The 18,792-nt window shown below is 34.5% G+C and overlaps 1 protein-coding gene across 6 annotated transcripts in view; it reads right to left on the bottom strand.

Annotated features, from left to right (window-relative positions):
- The window catches only part of LOC132951138 (transcriptional enhancer factor TEF-1), an 80,371-nt gene that overhangs the window by 45,687 nt on the left and 15,892 nt on the right, over window positions 1-18,792 (bottom strand). For 2 of the 6 annotated variants that reach the window (XM_061022864.1, XM_061022865.1), the window contains exon 3: window positions 550-682. The exons of 2 other annotated variants lie outside the window; for them this stretch is intronic. In XM_061022864.1, the coding sequence (XP_060878847.1) occupies window positions 550-589 (40 nt within the window). In that variant the 5' untranslated portion in view covers window positions 590-682. Of the gene's footprint in view, window positions 1-549; window positions 683-5,501; window positions 6,403-18,792 lie in introns of those variants that run through there. 2 more of the 6 variants (XM_061022863.1, XM_061022866.1) reach the window with 2 other exon arrangements.

Genomic DNA, 18,792 nt, shown 5'->3' with positions numbered 1-18,792 from the left:
GAGTAGAAACTGCAATAAGACACCACACCGTGTCTGTATAATGTATATAGGTAGGTACCTAAAATCATACATAATATATACGTAACCTACGTAACAACTAATAACAAGGTAAATAATATCTTTATAATAATATATCGGATTGGATAATCTGATTATAAAATATATATTATATACATTGTTGCGCCGCCAAGCCGAAAATAACGAGAATTGTCACGGCACGACATAATATTTGACTACCTACATACATAACGTATATAATACTCCTATATGATATTTTACCCGGCAAAACTAGTCTGTGTCATATTCGTAACAATGATGTCGATGATGATGGTGATGATGTGGATGAGGTCATTGGACGTAAGAAGTCGAATGTGTTGACCTTACATCGTGTTCAATCATGTGTTGTCCGCACAAAATATTAAATATTTATATATATATATAAATAATAAATATATGTAATATGTTATGAGGAGCGCGTACACACGTAAATCGAGTTCCTAAATATTGTATCTCCTAAGACTATATTCTTTTTTCTGTTAGAAAACATACCTGGGGACGTCATGCTATCTTCCTCCGACAACGGGTACATCTGAGAAGCTGGCTCATGTACATATAACCCTTTTTGTACTCGTATTACGCCGTTGGCAAACGCGTGATGATTTAGCTGGATGCTACGAACGGGCTGAGATGAGGCCAAACGAAAACATAAAAAAAAAATAAAAATAAAAATAAAAATGAAAAATAAAACAAAAATGTGAATACAAGTAGAACAGAAAGTTTTATGACAAATAAAAAAAAGAGAAGAAGAGAAAAATAATAGAAAAACCTAAACGCACAGGATTTATCTAAAAAGAACTAAAATAGTTCGTCAAGTCGAACGAGCACTTCACCAAAAGGTTTGTTTGTTTATTATAATATTATTTGTAGTTCTGCGTTTCATAATTAAATGTTTTAAAATTGTAAATTATTCAAGTATAGGTCAGTAAAATAACGTGTTTTAGAAAATCATGTTCAATATATTTTTTATTATTATAATAAGGCATTTTACTATATAGTATATTATTTTATAAGTGCCTACCACAAAGTAATCTACCAAAATTAAATAAAACATGACCCAGAGGAAGACCACTTCAGCGCTGGTTAGATTGGGCAAAGGGAGATTTGAACTAAGTGGAGGAAATGGAAGTCGGCCAGTAAGGAGGATGCAGATAACAGGGACAGTGGGAAAATTTTTTTGGAAGAGCTATAAAAAAAATACAAATACAAATACAAAGTAATAATAATATAACATTACCTATTAGTACACAGTACAATATTGGTATATTTTTACGTACGCCTATATTTTTGTGTGTAGTAAAAAATTCATTAGGGAGGTAAAGCGAATTACGAAATCATAGTGTTGATTCAAAAATGAATAATGCATTGTGACATAACGCATTTATATTATTTTAATGATTTAAGTTAAAATTTCAAAGGTAAAATGTCTGTGCTGTAATTGTGCAATAATTTAATAAAAACAAAATTTTGTTTACGACCCTTGAAATATAAAATTTTAAGTATAGAAAAATGGAAATTGCATTATGGTTAGTACTGTATTTCTGTTGCATAAAATAAGCACCCCGTGATATTCTATAAGAAAACCTAATACCTTAAAAGTATGATAATAATATACTTAAAAACGTAATCGGCTTTTAGACGAAAACTCTTTTATTATACTATGCGGAGTGAAATGAAAAATAAAATAATTGACTGACACGAAAATAATAAAGAAATTAAAATAATAATTGTACAAAGAACATTATCCTATAACGTTCTTTGTCGCGCGTTGTTCGTGTGTTTTTAAACACAAAGGGTTTATTTTATAACCGAACTTTTTTCTTCTTCAAATATTTACTTAACAATTAATGCTTAATAATAATATTGTTTTCTTTAGTTTTCTATAACAAAGCAACTACCTACTCAAATGTTCATGGAAAAGTCAGGTATTACGATTATTCAACATTTTTGTTTGGTAAAATCTCGTATTCTCTATTATACCGCTGTCATCACGGATTATTACAAAATCGCTAGTAATAGGTATCTACAACTATCGAAGAACCGTGCGATTCACGTAAAATAAACACCATCGGCGGCTCTTTAAACGACTTTGTATTAATAATAAGGCACTGAATTTTTTCAAAAACAAATTCAAATATTCAATTGGTCAAAACAACAATGGAATTACAATTGCCGGCCAACATGAAATGTATGGGTTCACACGGTTCTCGTATAGAAACGAGCTGGCGATTAACTTCCAGACGAGACGGCATTTTTTTTTTTAAAAAAACATTTTTTGTACTCTGCCGCTGTTGTTGCTCAAGCGCACACAACTATTCTTAGATGTGTGTTAAATAATAAGGACGCAATAATTTTCATTTCTCGACCTACTCGAATGAAGAAAAAAAGATAAAAATAATGAAACGAAAAAAACTCCATTTCTGTCTCTCTTCCTCTGGAACGACAACAGGATTATTGTCATTGGATGAAACAAAAACTGCATTCTGCCGATCGCCATTGAGGCGACGGCAAAAATACTACGAATACTTTCAGCTGTATACCAATACCATATACCTATACAGCAAGCATTTACCGCATTTACCGTACAAAACCGGTTCCGCATTTTATTAAATTATCATTATAAATTTATAGCCGTTTATTCGGTATATTGTGTTATATATATTTTCTATTTTACTAAATCGATTACAAATTTGTACGACGCTATCGCCACCAATCACCATATCTAGATATTGACTGATTAAAGGCAAAAGGCGGTAATATTAAGTGACAGTTTTATACTTTTCAGGAGAGCAAAGTCAAAATTTCTAAGTAAATGTGTCGTTTGTCCCGAAATTAAAAACTAAATAGGTACTTCATTATTGGTCACTTCACGTGCTGTGAGTTCGAAAGCTGAAACTGTCGGTCATCCTGTTTAAAAACACCAATGCCTTTTAGGCCTTAATTATAGCTTATCCCATTTTACCTTTTACCAATCGATAAATAATATGTATAATACACCCGAGTAAACATTATAAATTGTATACAGGAAAAATAAATCTCGTCGATGGGATTTTTATTGCTGCAGTATCGAGAAAAACATAATATTTAGGTATATAATAATATTAAAAACTTGCAGAAATAAAAAATTACAATAAACAACCGTGTGCGGTATTAAAAGTCTCTGGGAAAGAAGGGGAAAAGCGAAAAGCTATAGGGTAAGTTATTAATATATATTAACTATCGCAAGTTTTTTAAACTTAAATCAAGGTTTGAAATAGAAAAATTAATATATTTTGATCCATTGTGTTATTCTTATCACACAGTTGGTTTATAAAGGATATATTTATATTATATGAATGACAGAGCTGGTCTCTATTAAGTATGTATTTGCATTTGACCGGATTTAATTTTTCAAACAAAATTATAATATAACATCTTGTTCTTGATTTTTTTATTCTTTATACATCAGCATTTTTTTTAATAACTACGTATTTTTTATACATTTAATATAATATATTTGAACGGAGAAGACGTTTACTATTAAAAAAAAATTATACATTATCGCGATATTATCATGACTTTTATGTAAGCCCATAAATATGGTGGTTTATCCACTGCACGTTGCACAACACAAACGAGTCTATTGATGTATAGTTGATATGGGAATCATCGTTGTCTCGTGTAACCGCAAGCACAATCGTGGAAATATCATTACAGTTAACGTTGGTAAATATTAATAACAATATAGAGGTACTGACATTTATAGCCTTATAGGTATAGGTTTATGTTTTTATTATCACTTAATATCACATTGTCAATTGTCTGTAATCAGTATTATAGGAATATATATTGTAGTATCGCTATATAAAATATACTGCAGGTATTGGACCCTGCAAATTGCAATATCACGGATAAAAGTATATATACGATACAGTTATCGATTTACCGTTCAATGTAATCAAACTGTGATCAAGGCCTAGGTTAGTCCAGAAAATAATATATCATTAATACGGCTCGTTAAAACAATTAGGATTATACGTGACATCCATTTTTTTCTTCTACTTCAATAATAAAATTTCATTAAAACACAACTATAAAAAAAAAATAATAATAACGGCTTTGCCGCTAGTCTTTAGGTTATATATATGTTTATATATATCTATATTATTATCGAAACGCCGTTCGCGTCGAGTGTACAATATTATTATGTAGTTTAATGGCTTAAATCGTAAACCTATACACAATAATGATACTTTATCGAATAAAAACGTAATTATAAATGCATCTGATTATATACCTGTATAGTAATTTGACGACGATCGATTTGTTTAGGATACGAATTGCAAGTACCGCATCATTAACGTCTACGATTGTACACTGCAGTCTAAACATTTCACCAAACGACTTGCAGCTGTATTAGGACTTATAAAAGTTTCGAAATATCGCATACGAAAATGGTACTTTGCAGGGATAATACAAAAAAGATTACAGGAATGGAATACCCACGATTTACCTGTGGAGCTGAGCTGTAACGTTCTGGTGATTAATGAATGACGGCCATAAGCCCACACATACCTCATCTTTTGGGCAACCAGCGAGGGATGGGGAGCAGCAAAAAAAATCCCCCGCAGCACGACTTAATGGTCCTATAATTATCATAGAACTTTTTATAAAACAAACCAATACGCGCAATGTACATTTTATAGTGGCCAGTGCATAATAATATATAAATTAACTACATAAACGTAACCCGGTTCGTTCAACAGCGCGCTTCACGCACAACGACTGTAACTCGACCGGATAATCAAGCGAAGAATAACAACACCAAGTTATCTGTTCAAGTCGTTGATAAAATAAAATTACATCGTTGTATACGCAAAAGGAAATCGAAAAATAGAACAAAATCATATAGGTAAAATATTATTATTTATAACACAGAGATTGATTGTGGAAAACGTACGCGATTATGTAGGCGCCAAATGTAATATTATACTATTGTACATTTTTATTATTACCATAATATAATATATATTTCATATTATAATAGGGTATACCCTATGGCCTATATTATCATGTGCTGTACATTACGTACCTATATATTCTGTATTATGGACGAACGATGATATACGTTAATATTATTATAATACCACATTAGCTGCGGCTCTAAGCTATGCGCAAGTGTAATGTTACACGGTGGGAAAATAAATATTTGTACGTACACCCGACTGTAGACATAATTAAGATTAATAATAATAATATAATCGTTTTCTCATCGAAACGGACGGAATTAATAATATATTTAGATATTCAGTATTTGCGCTAAAATATTATCATCATTAACCAAGTATTATACAATATTATTATTCACAGCGGTAATAAATAATAAATATATTATTTTGAGGTTTTGATCACTTTTGGTTTCGACACAATAATAATATTAATAATAATAACAACGCGTGTATTACTTGTAATGTTCTCAGTAATTCGTATCTTATGTCATCGTCATCGACGTCCATAATACTATGGTGGCGCCAAAAAAAACTGGATCGGTTTGACCTTGAACGGGATTTACAAAATGTAATAATGGTATCTCCTTGTCTCCATATTATGCGTGCGAATATGAATACACGACGCTGCCGCCGCTATATTGATTTCTCTTCAATCGGTTTTGCGGGCAAATGATTAAAAAAAAAAATTTTCACTATTTTATCCGCCAATAATGGACGGCCTCGAACAATAGGTCGACTCTTTGAAACGTTTAAACAATGGAGCTGTTTTGATCTCGCACATAACACAACGGTAAATACTGTAATATTATATATAGTTCTTGACAAGTGCAGTCCGAAATTATGAAACCGGTGGCGGCGAACAAATTAAAATTTAATTTCGAAAACGAACATATTCTTACAACATATTCGAATGCAAAAAGTCATTATCATGTTGAACAATATACCATTGACCGCACTCGAGTTTTATAATATTTAAGTATATGACAAGAAAAACTACCAAATTTTGTAGTGGAACGAAAACGTCGTTATTAAAATGATATTATTTCTGCGTTGGCGTTAGAACGCGACGGTTTGTACAAACGCGTATGTTATAAAATATCTATAGAATATTGACGTTTAAGATGATAAATATATTACAATGATTGGCACTAGCCGACGTGGATTTTCACAAATAAATATTGTACGAAACCCGTTCGGACCACAACAACAATAATCACGATAACGGTAGTAAGAATAATAACTATTATTTATTTAGCGGGCTTCCGCACGAAAAAAAAAACACGATAACCGACGGACTTCGCCAAAGTCACCTGCTGCAGAACAGAACACACGACACGTAGTACTAGCAGCTTGCGGCAGCGTGCGCGATACGAAAACGAATGGTGCGTTTGCTATAACACTCTGGTACGGTGCGCAGAGGCCTACAATATTAAAATATATTCTTTTAATGTATAATATAACGTAATGAAACAACGCGAAAATACATGTCATTGATAAGAGGCAAATACCTGAACAACAGTCATCGGATACCGTGCGCGGAGCTCACTGCACGATCTGCACATAATAATATATATAAATATATACTATATAGGTAGGTACATAATATGGGCTATACTCAGGAATTATGACGTCTTCGGTATAACTACCGCGATTGTACGACACATTCGCGGCGACGTGATATTTAATGCATTTTATTTTCGTTCGTTGCTAACGCAATAATGTATAATATAGTGCACTACACCACATAATTATACGATACAAATAATATAGAATAGGTATTTATATATTAAAATGTATCGTACGAGAAACAGTTTTTATAGTTATACGTGTACAATATGTCATATGTGATTGATGTAATTTAAATTTAAAAATACTATTCGTGCAGATTTTTACACGCGGCGCGTACCTATATAATGCCTAATATCAATGATTGTGTTCGTATGTATTATTAATAATTATATTATGCTGTTGGAAACGCTTGACGGGACCGAATGTCCGTCAAAAGCGCGAAATAAAGGTAGTAAAAAATTAAATTGGATCCCACGGGATTAATAATATAATGTGTGTACATAATAGTAGTAATAATGATAATAATGTATAATATTATATTATGTACGATTACCGACGGACTCCACCACCCGTTGGAACAAGCACACGGGTAGTACTGCGACTGCTGCGTATGGCTTGGGCGTTGACTTTTAATCAATGTAAGGTTAAAACAATGTTTATTATACAAATAACGAGCGACAACAAACATTTCTAACACACACGAATAATAATAATAATGCAGTTATTAGATTTTATCGCGCGTATTTGAACGAAGGACATTTTTATGTTAAAATATAAAAACGTGTGTAGGTACAGTTTGAAATTGTTTGTCTTACTTTACATTTTTTTTTAAATTATACATTATGTACCTATCGTGTTAAAAGTTATTTTTTATTTGTCCTTGATAAACATTTATATTTTGTATAATATTAATATCATTTTTATTTTTAAAACAACCCTATAAATAATAAGACAAAATTAAATAAATAAACGGAATTTCAAGTAATACTGATGTTGATGTATATTATTAAAGCTTCGTGTGGCAAAAATAAAAAAAAATAATAATTTGATTAGGGACCGCATTTAATAGAATGTTATTTTCAACGTAATAATAATTACTTTATTATATTGCGCTCCAGCATAAAAATTACGTTTCTCCCTTTCACGAAATTATACGAAAAAAAAACTTAAGCGCGGGACACCTCTCTCTACTTTATATATATTAAAAAATTATACGGTCTTTCAAAGAAAAGAAAAAAAAAGAAAGAGGGTTGAAATCGTGGTTTTACACCTCGAAACGTGAGGAGTCGTTTTAAAGAGCAAAACGGTTTTTGGGGGTGCGGGTGACGCCCATTCATAAATTCGGCACGTCATTCTTTTCGACCGCGAAGACGCAATATAATATATTATAATACGAGGGATGTACGGGTTTATACGCGTCTTATATATTATTATATATAAACACACACATTATATTATATAATTACAAAAACCGTATAGTCGAGTGCGAAATTTAAAGTACCATTAGTTCTATAACAACACTCCCTCGACGCCGAAAACAAAACGATTATATTACATTTTGTACCACTGAAGCGATAGACGACGTCGTGTCCGTCGACATTCGGCTACACGAAGCGTTTGACTTTCCGTTTTGTTCAGTGCGTTGGACCTAACAGTTGCGTTTTAATAGATATAATATAATGGTGCATAATAAATTATAATATTTATGAAACAAACCAAATTGTTCAATCTTACATAAAAAAAAAAAAAAATGTTTATTATTTAGTATTTAATTAATGTAACAATCCTTATTTGTAACTAATGGCCTTTGTTGTCGACGTTATTTTTTTGAGATCAATAAAAAAAAAAAAAAAAAATTATAATATATAGTTACTACAGCGCGAGAGCAGAAGACAAAAATGATTTTGACGTCTACAGTTTTAATGCATTTTTAGCTATCTACATAATAATATAGTGTAGTGTCATATTATATAACGGTAGCCCATACAATAGCGTATGCGATGCAAACACAAACGATAACGCGACTGCCTATGATGGATATTGTATATATTAAAATATCGGTTCTTCTAGTTTCCTTATGCATTTATGCGTCATATGTATAAACCACGTTAAATAATCTACAGTAAAACGAAAACCGAAGTTGGCCCGAAGTGGCCAAGTCACGATTTCCTCGTACAGTGAAAAGAATTACACGGTCCGGCGCACAATAATTGACCGCTGTGCCAATAAAAAAATATATATTAAAAAAAAACACCCAAGGACGTTCTATATAAAACCGCAGTTAAGTCTCTGCAGTATAATATAGTATAATATTATGTCTTTATGTGTGCAATGTATGTGTATACATGAAGGCGTTTGGATTAAGGCATGCCGCGGAGGAGAGCTTCTCGCGAGGACCTTGGTCCAAAGAAGCGGTTATATTTATAATGCTGCAGTTTTGTCATATATATATATACTCTTTGTGGTCCGCCAATAGCCCATATTACGTGGAAATATTCTAAATATCTACGATATAAACGACTTATCCCGTTCGACACCACCCCTTCCGCACGCCATTATTTTGTACATCATAATATTATTACGATAATATTATGCACATGACGAGCGCGGTTGCGCGCACAACTGACCAAATTATCGTACTCGAACAACCACCGCCACCACCACATAAATTATTCGATTATGTCGACACCATAAGGGTTTACCCCAAAGCACACCGAAGTCTCCGAACTGGAATAACGCTTTTGATGTTATGCGTGTTCATACGTGTGTGTGTGTGTCGTGTGTACATATCAAACTTTCCAACATATTATTATTATAAAATTATATTGTATACATGGCGACCATGGTGTTATTAAAGTATACTACTAAATTACTGGAATAATTAGCTATCGAGCAAACAATACCTATTGTTGTATAATAATGACAACCTAATTATATATTTCCAGTGATTTTATATATTATTATTAAATTTTATCATTACCTTATCATTATAGTTTAATACGTCGAGTACCTACAATCTACATACTTGGCAAATATGCATAGAAATATATTTGACTGTATTTATTTTCCATTGATATGGGCCCACAAGTAACAACCGAGCGTCGGCCCCTGAATATCTGTATAGGAAGATCTGATGTATTAATTAGTTATCGTATTATCGTATTTTCGACAGGCGTTCATAACAAGTTAGAAAATTATTCGTTCGAAACCGTATTTTTATTAAATTGTGTTACCTACTTTGGAATCGTATTTTCATATATTTATATTCGACAAAATAGGTTTCAATTATACGATTTAAAAAAAATATTTAATAAACGGTTTAGTTTCCAAACGCATACGTTCCTGAGTAAATATTTTTCAAATGAAATACGTTTCCTAGTAAAATACTTTACCGACAAAATTTATTTTCAAATCAATGCATATAAATAATTCAGAAAAATATTTCCCGAAATTTTACGTTCCGACCACGATATTTTTTGCCCAAATATTACCGTTTATTTTTTATTATATGAACTACCAACAGTCAATTTTCGCACGCAATAATAACGCGTGGTCAACATTGAAACTTGAAAGTTGAAAGTCAACGCTAAAAATACAGCGTACCTACGTGTTACGTGTATGATATCGATCGCCCGCTCTTAAGAAATAATGTGCGACACGTAAGTATATTATATGATTATTTCTCTTTCCCTAATGCTTATATGTTTTGTTAGACCGACGGTGCGATTAAAATAGAAATAAAAACAACGACACGGAGCTTTTTGGGTTCGAAACAGTTATTATCAGTAGTCGAGCAGAATGCATTCCCTCGAATAAAACGCCAACTCGCCGACGGGCGACGACCGATGTGACACAGTCACGATGTTTTTGTTATACAAGAGCGACTTCACGGTGGTATATAATATAACAAGGAATGACTCGCAACGATCTCGGATGAGCAAAAACCATGATAATAATAATAAAATATTACGATGGCACGCGCGTGTGCGCACATTCGTAGGATAGGTATATATATATAAATATATATATAATATATAGATCATATTACTATAACTAGACTCGCTTATAGATCCGTAAAAGGATGCGGTATCGAAACCAGTCCAGGTTGAATCCGTTATTAGTTATTATATAATTATGTATATAATATGTGAATTGTACATACTGTAAAAGGGCCAACTTGGTGGACATAATATTATTATTTATTGTGTAAAAACGATGGCGATAAACTTGGAAAACCGCCGCCTAGTTGACGACGTTAATTAATATAACGACGCGACAATAATTAATCATAAGAAATGTGGGTCGAGAAGGACGACACCAATGATGTTGTCGTCGTTTTATTATTGATAATATCGTCCGATCGGATAAGAACAAACAGTCGACAGTAAGTTAGTACACCGAAGGAAGAATGAACGGCGACTTTCTGCCCACCGACGCCGTGTGACGACGGCCCCAGGAGGGACGCGAGCGCTGGCGTTATTCCCCGCTGTAAACATTCGACTTCCCACACACACCTAAACGGCGAATTTACGTTATTTATATATTTTTCGTCCTATTTCGGACACGACGACGGTTTCTTTCCTGTTCGTCTGCCTGCACTCCCTCTAACCAATTGTCTCTCTCTCTCAATTTCTCTCTCGCTATAATAATAATAATCGCTGGACATTTCCGGGGTCCTTTTATCGTCATGGTAACGCGCCGCCGTCGTATATGCTTTGTCCGCTGACGCTGACCGTCCGCTTTAACTTGGGCGGCGCGGTGGTATTAAAGCGCTTATATGGCCTTTGATAAACACGGTCCGATGGTTTTACTGTCGGAAAAGTGTCGCCGCCGTACTGTCCTCCCACATTGCACAGTCTTTCCATCGACGAGGAAGAGGCTAAGGTGGTGGGGCAAGCGAGCTTTACACTCTAAACTACACACACACACTACGTACAAATACCCTTTGACGAGACGGCGGAGAGAGAGGAAGAGATATGGACAGAGAGAGGCAAAAGAGAAAACGGTGGTTGCGAGAGGAGATATACAGAGACGGGCATGCACACGCAGAGAAAAAGAGAGAGATAGAGTGAGAGAGTACTCTGCGCAGCCGACGCGTTCCCGTTTTTCCGCATCGTCGGATGGACGGACGGGCAATCCCTTTAGGCGACTACCTTACCGCCCACCGATCCCTACCATCGGGTCCGCCGTTTACTCGGAATCCCCCTCCACCCACCCACCCGATCATCCAACGAGGGACTCACCCCTGGACCAGGACGCGAACGGCGGTGCCGCGCGCACTGCAGAGCACGACCGGTGGCGGGACGACGACGACGAGCGGTGGAGGTCTTTTGTTGTAAAACGCTATCGATCCGCACGGGGTTTTAAACGGCTTCTATATGAATACACACGCGGCGGCGGTATTAATGGTGTGGCTCCTCTTTCTTGTCGTCGCCGTCGCTGCGTCTTTGCGCGCAGGATTATCTCCGTCGTCGTTGTCACGCGGGGCGTCGGAGCGGGTGCATCGTCCACCGTGCACGACCGACGGGACGATAGCGCGCTGAACCGCCGCGTCGGACGCGCGTAAATAATATTTATTATTATTATTATTATTATTATTACACAAGTACTTAGTACTCACACGTGATGGTCGTTAAATGATTTGCCTCGCGTACAAAGAATATACGGACGATGAATAATACTGCTCCAGACCACGGCGACACGAAGGAACGGTTTTCCCGGTCCCGATCGAAATTATTTTTTTTTCGTGACTAGCTAATCGTTAATATCAATATTTTTATTCATACAAATGCGATTAGTCTATGATATCACGTGTTTAGACGCGCGCAATCTTTGCGCGACACAATTTTTGAATATTTAAGCACCGTTTATGTTTACCGGCTTAATGTAATTTTATATATTTATCATTTCACCACCTACGCCAGCACCGTCGGACAAGAGAATTAATTCGTCTCCATTAATTTTCGTTCCTCCGAGTATATAATTAACGCGACGACAGAGACGAGTCATTTTGAAAATTTCGAAATTTTCAACACCACTATCGCGTCATTATACTACAATATTTTGAACACTGCAGACAATGGTGAATTTAATAAATTTTAAATGGAATACGATATAATATTAAGATTATATGGGTGTTGTATTTCCATTTCAGATGACTGCGCAGGTATAACATCCATATGCCAATATGACGAGACGTTATTTACTTTGCGAAGAATTGTTAAGATACGGTTTCCCTGCAGCGTCAAACAGTGGAACAGCACGGACGCGTCAGACTCCGACCTACGTCCAGACGTAATGACGCTAGACGCCACGTCCAGACACTTCAATGAAAACGTACCTTAAGCTTCTTAGAAAGTCGCTCAGAAAATATTTGTGAATGCATTTTTCGTACTTAATAAAACAACAATCACCTTTGAGAGTTGTAATAATTATTTCCCGTGCGACAGAAATATAACAGGTTGGCATGCAAAATTCTTAAATCGCAATCATCAAGACATGTTCTGCAAAGGTGCACTATTTTTGACAAACGAGAAGAAACGATTTGTTTTCTAAAATCACTCGCGGTGTACGACAGTGCACGCAAAAATGACATTGTCCGTCCCGAGCACATACAAATTAACAGACGTTCACGTACGGAGATTATAAAATTATAATAAATTACAAACAATATTCGTACCACGCATGTATTTCGATTTCTGCTGCACGCTTTTATAATGGGATTCAATCAACGAGAATTGAGGTTAATTCGGGCCAGACCTTATAGTAGCCTCTTGGCTCTTGATGGTAACCCACATGAGTCATAGTTCGAGTCAAACGGCAGTTTCTTCGGCAGACTGCGGGTCACGCGATCTTAACGCACACTTTATACACGCGCGCACAGAAACATCTATCTACATCTCGAAAAGAAGAAGAAAAAAAAAATCAAACAGTGCTCTTTTTGGATTTAATTGCCGGTTCCAGTCCGAAACGAGTACTCCTCACGACAAACCGGTCGGGTCGGACGGACAGAGAAACAAAAGAAAAATTAGCGCATGCGCATATTACGATTATAATATTATACGACTGACGAACAAGTTAGTTTTTCTAATTGTTATTAAATGAAAATAACAATAACATTTTTTTTAATGTGCCCCCATTATTATCTAATTCAATAACATCTATACTAAGTCATCTGTCGACGCGTATTCGGGCCGGGTGCATCACGATTACAATACTACAGCACAGGTACAATGTATTATACGAGACTTAATATTATAAATATTATTATACTATTATAGAAATAGATCATAACATTAATATTGTCGTGAATAATACTACGCTAATACTACTACAGTATGCTCAACAAAAGTATTTGCCATTAATTTATGTAAAATGTTTCACACACAAACTCCTCCATACGCTTACGTTATTATCTCACAAAATCTGATAGTGAGGAATAAAAATGTTTCCACACAAAAAGAAATAAAGTCACAGCCAAGTATAAAATAATTATTCACTTTCAAAATGATGATAAAAAAATATCAAATAACCATTTTTAGCAACGATTTCATCGAAATGATTAATAACGGTCGCTGATTCTTTGTGCCAATGGCTTGTCAAGTACACATTATAATTCACCTGTTGTGTACACACAAGTACTTTAAAAATAATAACTTGTTATGATATAAATCTGCATACCGTATTATAATTTATATTGTGTTTTTTTTCACACTATACAATTTGATTTTGAAATCATAATCGGGTAGCCAAACCACCATTAAATCGAGTCGAATAACGAAATAAACAATATAATAATAATATAAAAATAAATGCCAACATCATCATCATACTGTAATAAATAAGTTTCCGTTTTAACGAGTTGTTTTCGTAAATTAAATTCGTGACTGGTAGCAGAAAAATCGCACTACATATAAAGCCGAAAGATTGAAAATTCAACGTACGTAAGTTATATGTTATAATATATACATGCGTATACCCGGTAAACGTTTTTATCCGGTGTCTATAAATAATACTATATATATAGGTACATAATATTATTATGTGTGCGTGGTGGAAAAGTATAAAACGCGAGAAATCGCTTCTAAATCCCCGATAAACCGTCTTGGACAACTTTTTATTAATACCGTGATCCCGTAACTCCGCGCACCGAGGAACCGAGAAAGCCGGTAGACCACAAAATCATAAAAAAGAAAAATATATATATTTATACACAAAATAATAATCATGAGCCGACAAGTCCTCGGATTTATAATGCAATTAAAATAAATCGTGACTAGAGTCCTAACAACAGAGCGCCTAAACACACCGTGCGTAGAAGGATAAAAGAAAAAAAAGAAATATATATATATATATATATATTCATTGCTAATAAGTTTACAATAGTAAACAATTACAAGCAATTTTGTCGTCCGGAAAACGCGGTCGGATGAATTCCCATTTTATTTATTTTTTATACATGTATAAACTATAAAGGCGCGTAAGTTCATCGATTTCCCGGGAAAATATATAGCGAGTGGGAGTGGCGAGCGGGTAGGAGAACGAAATTGCGTGTGTGTGTGTGTGTATAAGAGAGAGAGAGAGAAAACGAGAAGAGATTATCGTATCCGACAAACCGGAGTTTACAGATCGTTAAGCCCGAGTGATCGTAAATAAAAAATAAATAAAAAGGAGGGAAAAATGACAATAACTAAATGTCGCGGGTTATTCGCATTGATCCGCGCGGGAAACCCGTTTTTATGGAAACGCGAAGCGAAACAGCAATCACCCGCGGTCGCGAAAAAAAAGTATCAAATTAAAGATGATAATAATGATCATAATAATAATCGAATGTATAAGCTAATTGAGAGCGATCAAAAGTGCTTCTGTCATTCGACGCCGAACTGGCGAGAGTTTAACGGATTTAAATTGGATGTAAATTATTTGTTTTATTATTATTATTTTAACACGCCATATCTAAACATTAGTGACAGTCAACGACTCCGTTCGCAGGCTGCATCAATCATCCTGGTTGACCCTGAGACGCTTAATGGGCTATAATATACGAAATACGAAAAACAACCAACAGATATCATCCACGGGCGGAAAAACTTTTGCCCATTAAAAAACGATATTTTAAACAGCCGAAATGCCGTGCATTTAACAACTTTCATTGGATTATATATTTACTCTGAAACTTAAGATTGAGTTTGGAAACTTTTTACGTGTTCCCCGCCACTCTTCGACCGCAGTGGAGGACTTCAAGTGGACTCGGCGGAGATTCCCTTTACAAGCACGCGTATAGTCGGTCATCTTTTTCATTATCTTATTATTATATTATTCGGGATGGCCACGAGTTAAGACGAAAACAATAATGTAGGTTACTCGTAATCTTTTATTAACGGATACAAAAACAAGAATAATATTGTTTTATTATTAAAGTGGTCAAAACATAAACTATATTATCATTGTTATTAGCTGTTCGGCCGATTCGTTATCACGATATAATATTATTGTTATATGGGATACTAATGATTGAAGATTATTCTATAGAACGAATTCTATAATATTAATATACTCTAATCAGGATTAGTTAATAATAACTAATATAGTGGCTACCTAATAAACGCGTAATAAAATCGTTTTCATAATTGCCTATTCGTGAGATTACGTATATTACACGTTACAAAAAAGGTTGTTTGAAAAATGCTGTTGAACAAAATTAGAAAAAATACTAATTTGTAATTATTTATCAATATAATAAAGAATGTTATTATGATACACGGTTATGCGGAAAATAAGAACGATAAAGACCCTCGTCGCTTGTCGATAACTACAATGTGTAGTAGTGTTATGTAATATGTAAATCGTAACGAATAAAATTAATTGTTGACACACTATCATGGTAGAAACCATTGGGTATAACACATTAACACCTATAATACTATGTCGATGAATAATTGTATATTTTAGTCTATTTAGATAGGTACCGATAAATCACTTTTTCTGCGTATATTATATATATTAGTATATTACCAAGTGATTCTTTCAATTAATGTAAACAGTTCACAACTTTTTTTTAGAATGTGAACTTTTAAGTCATTACAAAACCACTTTTTACTATCGTTTTTGAAGGTTTTTACTTTTATAAATGATATTGATGGTAGGCATTAATACTTATAAAATTTTGATCGAGTAGTTAATTAATTTTGACTGGTTAACTTAAGTTATAACTGTTTTAAGTATTTAAGGTTTAGATAAACAGACACAGCTGACTAGTGGACCAACGTCTTGCGGGATACCTATGTAACCACTCCAGTACTCCACACCGATCACCAAAACTATACCTACTATAACTAATTAACTACTCGTTCAAAATTCGATTAATGTATAAAAATTCTCAGAAAAATATTCTACTTCAGAATTATTGACTTAAAAAATGATTATAAAACAGCTATAAGTAATTAATAAAAATGCAATTTGGGGGGACGAGGTGGCCGAGCGGTCTAACGCGTCGACTGCGGCGCTGGCAGTCGCGGGTTCGACTCCCGGCCACTGGGCGGCATTTTTCTTCGGGCAAGTCACGGTGTCCGGAGAACAAGTGCCGCCATCCCCCCACCCCGGGGCACGGCAGAAACCTACGGGTGCCCCATTAGAAATTCTGCCAAACACAACACACACGTGTACCAACCTACCCAATATAAAACCTACCAAACCTACCCAATATAAAACCTACAGTACCCTCCCCACACCCAATGGCCTATGTTGCCGCGGGTTACTCAATAAAAAAAAAAAAAAAAAAAAAAAAAAAAAAAAAATGCAATTTATTTCCAAACATTTTTGTTTTGTGTTGGCTTCAATCGTATAAAATTATCTACAAAAAATATTACCAAAACCTTTAAAAATTTTCAATATCATAGGTTTACTTTCTAAAGAATTACCCTGTATATTGTATATTGTATTGAACGGTAATTATAACTTTATAGTATTGTGTATCAGTGTATCACACATATTATAACAATAGATAGATAACCGAAATTATTATTATAATACAATATTTTGATTGTTTTGCAAAAATATAACAATTCATATTATGATTATATTTCTTTCACAATATATGGTCATTATAATATGGTTATTCAATAGTAGTTTTTTACAAAATCATAAAACACAATAATATGATTATTATTTTTATTGTTATTTCTCAAAACGTAGCGTCGAACATTGGTGGAAACGAGGACTACAGACTGTCCATGCGGGAGAGACCGAGTATATAATATTATACAATACGTGTACTACTCGAGCACTCAAGAGCCTCTCGTCGTAGGGTTTCGGGCAGTATAAATACATTTTAGTATGGAAATTTGGGGCAGCACTCGAACGGTATTTAGACGAGAAGGGTCCGAATATATACGAATATCGTACCCCGTGAAAGCTACAAGTATGTACTTCTCTCTCAATGGCGATGATGTACGTAGGTATACGTTTATATTATTATTTATTACTATATAATATATAATATTATTATATAATGCGACGAGTGTGCGCGCGTCTGTGTGTGTTTGTTTGCGTGAACAGAACGAAATATGAAATTTAAAATTCCCATCCGATCGGATCGTACGAGAGGTAATTTGAAATTACAATAGCGCACGCGTGTGTGTGTGTGAGTGTAGAACCAGATAAATGGACTCCAACACGACGTCCCCCACCTTCCCTTTGTTATTATTTGTTAATTCCCGACATGTCCACGCGACAAATTCCGTATAGTCACACGTTATGACGACTATTATTGCTATATACAGCCAGTGCGTTGTTTATTATTATTATTATTATTATTATTATTGACAGCACAATATATAATATATACATACATACATATATACATATACAAAATACACAATATATATCGCACGCGTGTGCGCGAGCTGGCGGGATTTATGTACACTCCTCACATCATGTGATGTTGTTCGGAAGTTGTTAAACAAATCACCAAGTTCATTGTCTTTGCGTTTCCTTTTGTCTTTGTTGTAATTTTATTTTAATATTTTGTTTGTTTTTTTGTTACTTCTTCATTGAAGCCCCGCCCTGGAAGAGTTGGAAAAAAATCCCCCAGTGTTCATTAACCTCTTTTCGTCAGCAGAGTAAGTCTCGTTTTTGTCGTTATTGATACACAGTAGCAGCGGCAGCGGCAGCGGCGACG

This window comes from Metopolophium dirhodum, chromosome 8 (genome assembly GCF_019925205.1).
Source record: "Metopolophium dirhodum isolate CAU chromosome 8, ASM1992520v1, whole genome shotgun sequence".
NCBI lineage: Eukaryota > Metazoa > Arthropoda > Insecta > Hemiptera > Aphididae > Metopolophium > Metopolophium dirhodum.
This window is presented reverse-complemented; position numbering and strand designations above follow the sequence as displayed.